Source organism: Ranitomeya imitator, chromosome 3, assembly GCF_032444005.1.
Source record: "Ranitomeya imitator isolate aRanImi1 chromosome 3, aRanImi1.pri, whole genome shotgun sequence".
Classification (NCBI taxonomy): Eukaryota; Metazoa; Chordata; class Amphibia; order Anura; family Dendrobatidae; genus Ranitomeya; species Ranitomeya imitator.
Window position 1 is genome coordinate 9,214,588 of NC_091284.1, and position 6,560 is coordinate 9,221,147.

Here is a 6,560-nt window from a genome sequence, read left to right on the forward strand (position 1 = left end):
TATAGGTAGCTTTACCGGGATTAGAGCGGCCAGCTGAGAACTCGCCCGGGCCCCCGGCCCACCCATCAATCATGGGCCCCGGCTCTGGGACTGGCCGGACAGAACTTCTATTGTCGGGCTTTATTTTTGCCTTAATTTATAGTTTTCATTTTTCTGGGGGCATTTTCCTGCGTAACCCCTTGAGCTCCAGGTCGTAATAATGAGCGCGTTGTACAGGCGGGGGTGAGGTGTGAGTGCGACCCCTCCCCACCCCCATGGAAGGCCCCTCGACTCTTCCCAGACGCGCTGCGTCCCCGTCAGCCGTGGAATAAGCCCCTGTGTTTGCACAAGGCTTCATTACATGGCTGGATCTGGCTAAAGGAAATCCAAAATCCTCCAACAGGTGCAAAATATTAAGAGCCGCATGTATTTCAATAAGTGCAAATAATGCCGATCCGGGCGGGGGAGGGGGATTAACCACAAGAACACGCCACCGGTGGGAACGGAGCGTCAGCTCACAGGACCAGGGCTAGATAATGGAGGCATTAACCCTTGAAGCTGGGGAATGAGTCAGTGTCCAGAAAATCTATTCTAGCACCAGGAGGCTCAGGATGAGCAGGATGATGGCGTTCCCTAGTACAGGGAAGGGAGCAATAAGCTCTGTCTCTTCTGTCGTCTTTGGGGGTCCTGGGTGGGTGTTAAAAGAGGTCCAGGGGTGTAAGTGTCTATAAATGGCCCTAATGAACCCAAGTGTAGTATCCCCCCCACAGTGGTGGTCCTGATCCCGAAATTTGGAGGACTGCCTTCTAACGGGTGCTGGGGTGTGTAATAAGCCCTTTAGATTAGCTAGGACCAGAACTGTCCTAGTGGGGTAGTTACAGGGGCTACTAGGGGCCATGGTGCTCTCTGGGGGTCCTCTGGCGCCACACAGCTGGCACATGGCGTCCAGTCTGTGATCAGGGGTCTGTAGTGGGCGCACCCTCGCATCTGATGAGACCCTCCTGCGCTCCTTGTAGCTGCCCCTCCTCACCTCTACATACGAGGACGGTGTAAATTACGGGGCGCAGCGCAGCACCGAGGCGTCTGTGGCTCTGTAATGAGCGGTTACGTGGAGCTCTGCAGAGGCGGCTGCAATATCTGCTCCATCTAATGTGCTATATACAGCGCTGCGGGTCGGGTCACAAAGAGTTGAGGGGCCCAAGACAGCGGCCGGGGGCTCCACGTGGGCGCAGACACCACCATGATGTGCAAAGTCACAGAGACGTTGAGATATTGGCGGCAGAATTAATGAAGGCAATCCCGTATCCTCAGCGGAAGCAGCGCCATGTAACTGTTCTAATCGGACGCCGCGGACACATGGGTTTCGGGCATGGAGACAATATTTTACCACTAACAGGAGGACTTCTGAATCCCAATATAGTGATGGGGCACGGAGGGTACTCACAACCCTGGCACCGGGCATAGACCCAATGGACACGGTGCGATCATTGGTGCGCCAAGTACAACTCTGTTCCATATGGCCCCTGTTATGACTCTGGGCGCCAGGCACGGATCCATTACCATGGCCATCAGGTGAAGAACCATAGATGGGGCACAGAGGATCTAGACAGGGCACGGAGGGTATGGATGGGGCACGGAGGGTATGGATGGGGCACGGAGGGTATGGATGGGGAACGGAGGGTATGGATGGGATACCAATGATCTGGATGAGGCACCTGGGGTATGGATGGGGCACGGGGGGTATGGATGGGGCACGGAGGGTATGGATGGGATACCAATGATCTGGATGAGGCACGGGGGGTATGGATGGGGCACGGAGGGTATGGATGGGGAACCAATCATCTGGATGGGATACCAATGATCTGGATGAGGCACGGGGGATATGGATGGGGCACGGGGGATATGGATGGGGCACGGGGGATATGGATGGGGCACGGGGGATATGGATGGGGCACGGGGGACATGGATGGGGCACGGGGGATATGGATGGGGCACGGGGGATATGGATGGGGCACGGGAAATATGGATGGGATACCAATCATCTGGATGGGATACCAATCATCTGGATGAGGCACGGGGGATATGGATGGGGCACGGGGGATATGGATGGGGCACGGGGGATATGGATGGGGCACGGGAAATATGGATGGGATACCAATCATCTGGATGGGATACCAATGATCTGGATGAGGCACGGGGGATATGGATGGGGCACGGGGGATATGGATGGGGCACGGGGGATATGGATGGGGCACGGGGGGTATGGATGGGGCACGGGGGGTATGGATGGGGCACAGGGGGTATGGATGGGGCACAGAGGATATGGATGGGGCACAGAGGATATGGATGGGGCACAGAGGATCTGGATGGGGCACAGAGGATCTGGATGGGGCACGGGGGTAAGGATGGGGCACGGGGGATATGGATGGGGCACCAATGATCTGGATGGGACGCCAATGATATGGATGGGGCACCAATGATCTGGGTGGGGAACGGGGGATATGGATGGTACACCAATGATCTGGATGGGGCACCAATGATCAGGATGGAGCACGGGGGATATGGATGGGACACAGGGGATTTGGATGGGGTACAGGGGATATGGATGGGGCACCAATGATCGGGATGGGGCACGGGGGATATGGATGGGGCACAGGGGATATGGATGGGGCACCAATGATCGGGATGGGACACGGGGGATATGGATGGGGCACCAATGATCTGGATGGGGCACGGAGGATATGGATGGCACACCAATGATCTGGCTGGGGCACGGGCATAAGAACTAACATTCTTAGGACTAGGTACTGAATTGCTGGACCTAGCTCAAGGGGTACGGCCACTACTGGGCCCAGATGAACATGTTCCTCTTGGCAGCAGGTGTTTTATACTTATATGTTGTACTGTTCCTTTAATTGCGGCACCACGTTTTCCTTGGAACGGGTGCAGGTTAGTGGCGCAGGTATCAGTCTTCACACCCAGGATAACACTGATATTCTTGGTCCAGGATCTACAGGACATAAGATTATTTTCTTCTTCTTATCAGGGAGTGATCTGTTACACTCGGCCCAAGTTACGATACTATAGTTTCCAGCAATCGGCCGACCGGTATACTCCGCTCTGAATGGGGTACTCTCTACAAGGCACAAATGGTTGTTTCATACTATAGCAATGCCAGCTAGGCTAGGTGTGATGGTGTGATATGTTATGTGGGTATCATTTTGTGTATATTTATACTTTACTGATTTTCATAGTGTTCTCTTGTTGCCCTGTATCATTCCGTGTATGCCCCATATTGTCTAGAGTCTCAATTACCTTCCAAAAGGCTGACAATTAGATTAGCTCACTGACTGTCTGCAACCTGACTGTATCTATGCCTCTTGATGACCCCCTGTAGTGCCTTAGTCCCCGAGGCACCTTTGTTAGGTCTGTGAGGCCTGAAAATCACCCCAACCTGTGTGACTACCCCTGGACATAAGGAGGCGGCTGGGGAGGACAGTTCCTGTGTGGTGAGGATGGTGTGAACACAGCATGTCAGAGAGAAAGGGAAGCACATGGACCATTTTTATCCTCTGTGTGCTGGATTACTGGACTCTCATCTCCTTGGACATTTTATCCTGTTACTGAACTGCATTCGTGTTCTGGACTATCTTATCCTCAGTGTGGTGGATCGTATATGGACCTTTTAGTTTTGCCTATAATAAAGGTCTTGGGATTGTGCACACTTCCCTCGCTCTGTTGATTGTGTGGTATCGGAGAAGGACCCCGTGACAGTAGGGTTAAATCCTAGATCTCAGGCTTTGATTAGTGCACCTGGCCGGCTCTGCATATACCCAGCTAGGAGCTCATCTAAGCTGGGCTGCTGGGGAGGCTGACCAGACTGGATGTGTATTGAAGCTGAGAAGAGAAACAAGCCAATATCATTGATAAGAGTCTGCACAGGCCGTGAGCGCAGAACCACACGGATCACTTGTTGCTATGGACAGGAGTGGCTTTGTGTGACCGAGCCCAGCCGTGTGCAAGTAGTCGGGGTCGGTTCTGTTTAGTTGGCCCCTGGACAAGGTCGGGATTTCTCTTTGAACAGCCCAAAACAATCCATGGAAAGCAATAAAAACTCCATGTACTTGGACCAAAACAACACTGTCTGTGTGAACGATGCCAAACGCCCAGCAGAGAGTGAACCCCGACAACAGTCACAAAGAGGCACAAAATGGATAACGACACCGAGGGCTATACTGCAAAACATGAAGGAGATCGTCCTACTGATGGCGCCAGGAACAACGTCACGGAGGACGGCGATGGTGGCACCGGATAAAGAGTAACCGTCCTCACATCACAAAACCACGGAACCGGGGAACGATATCGTGACTGACACCAAACCCGAAATACGGCAGCTATGGAGGAGGACACTAGAGAAAGGGAAGAGGGGAATGCTGACACCCAGTGTGTGTGTGTGTGTGTGGTGACCGCACTGTGTGTGTGTGCGCACTGTGTGTGTGTGGGGGGGGCGCAGAGTGTGCGTGTGGTGACCGCACTGTGTGTGGGGGGGCGCATTGTGTGTGGGGGGGCGCACTGTGTGTGTGTGTATATGTGTGTGAGGGGGGGGCGCAGAGTGTGTATGTGGTGACCGCACTGTGTGTGGGGGGGGAGGCGCACTGTGTGTGTGTGGGGGGGGGGGGGAGGCGCACTGTGTGTGTGTATATGTGTGTGTGTGGCGGGGGGCGCAGAGTGTGTGTGTGGTGACCGCACTGTGTGTGTGTGTGTGTGTGTGTGGGGGGCGCACTGTGTGTGTATATGTGTGTGTATATGTGTGTGTGTGGGGGGGCGCAGAGTGTGTGTGTGGTGACCGCACTGTGTGTGGGGGGGGCGCACTGTGTGTGGGGGGGCGCACTGTGTGTGGGGGGGCGCACTGTGTGTGGGGGGGCGCACTGTGTGTGTGTGGGGGGCGCACTGTGTGTGTATATGTGTGTGTATATGTGTGTGTGTGGGGGGGCGCAGAGTGTGTGTGTGGTGACCGCACTGTGTGTGGGGGGGGGCGCACTGTGTGTGGGGGGGCGCACTGTGTGTGGGGGGGCGCACTGTGTGTGGGGGGGCGCACTGTGTGTGTGTGGGGGGCGCACTGTGTGTGTATATGTGTGTGTATATGTGTGTGTGTGGGGGGGCGCAGAGTGTGTGTGTGGTGACCGCACTGTGTGTGGGGGGGGCGCACTGTGTGTGGGGGGGCGCACTGTGTGTGGGGGGGCGCACTGTGTGTGTGGGGGGGCGCACTGTGTGTGTGTATATGTGTGTGTGTGGGGGGGGCGCACTGTGTGTGGGGGGGCGCACTGTGTGTGGGGAGGCGCACTGTGTGTGTGTGTGTATGTGTGTGTATATGTGTGTGTGTGGGGGGGGCGCAGAGTGTGTGTGGTGACCGCACTGTGTGTGGGGGGGGGGCGCACTGTGTGTGTGTGGGGGGGGCGCACTGTGTGTGTGGGGGGGGGGGCGCAGAGTGTGTGTGTGGTGACCGCACTGTGTGTGGGGGGGGGCGCAGAGTGTGTGTGTGGTGACCGCACTGTGTGTGGGGGGGGGGCGCACTGTGTGTGTGGGGGGGGGGGCGCACTGTGTGTGTGTATATATATATATATATATGTGTGTGTGGTGACCGCACTGTGTGTGTGTGTATATGTGTGTGTGTGGGGGGGGGCGCACTGTGTGTGTATATATATATATATATATATGTGTGTGTGTGGTGACCGCAGTGTGTGTGTGTGCAGTAGCCGCACCGTGTAGCCGCCGCACAGCCTCTCACCCCGCGGTTTCCCCGGTAGTTCCCGTACCTCCTGCAGGGCGGCGCTGACCAGGGCCGGCTCCCAGGCTCGGGGGCTCCCGCTGCTGCCGCCGGCTCCGGGGGGCGCTGAACCTTTCATTCTCTTTGGTGCCATGGTGATCGAGCAGCGAAGTGCGACTTCCGGGAGACGCGCGGGTATCCTAGCAACAAGCGTGACTCCTGACCACGCCTCCTACCTGCTGGGTCCTAGAGAAACCCCGATTTACCGCCCTGTGTGCTAATAATGTGTATATATACCGCCCTGTGTGCTAATAATGTGTATATATACCGCCCTGTGTGCTAATAATGTGTATATATACCGCCCTGTGTGCTAATAATGTGTATATATACCGCCCTGTGTCCTAATAATGTGTATATATACCGCCCTGTGTGCTAATAATGTGTATATATACCGCCCTGTGTGCTAATAATGTGTATATATACCGCCCTGTGTGCTAATAATGTGTATATATACCGCCCTGTGTGCTAATAATGTGTATATATACCGCCCTGTGTGCTAATAATGTGTATATATACCGCCCTGTGTACTAATAATGTGTATATATACCGCCCTGTGTGCTAATAATGTGTGTATATACCGCCCTGTGTGCTAATAATGTGTATATATACCGCCCTGTGTGCTAATAATGTGTATATATACCGCCCTGTGTGCTAATAATGTGTATATATACCGCCCTGTGTGCTAATAATGTGTATATATACCGCCCTGTGTGCTAATAATGTGTATATATACTGCCCTGTGTACTAATAATAT

General features: G+C 54.6%; 1 protein-coding gene across 1 annotated transcript in view; it reads right to left on the reverse strand.

Moving 5' to 3' along the window:
* SPAG17 (sperm associated antigen 17) overlaps positions 1–5,913 on the reverse strand; it is a 259,615-nt gene extending 253,702 nt beyond the window's left edge. Inside the window, exon 1 of the mRNA XM_069760452.1 lies at positions 5,796–5,913. Coding sequence (XP_069616553.1) covers positions 5,796–5,900 — 105 coding nt within the window. The 5' untranslated portion in view covers positions 5,901–5,913. The remainder of the gene's footprint in view (positions 1–5,795) is intronic.
* Positions 5,914–6,560: the final 647 nt, after the last annotated feature.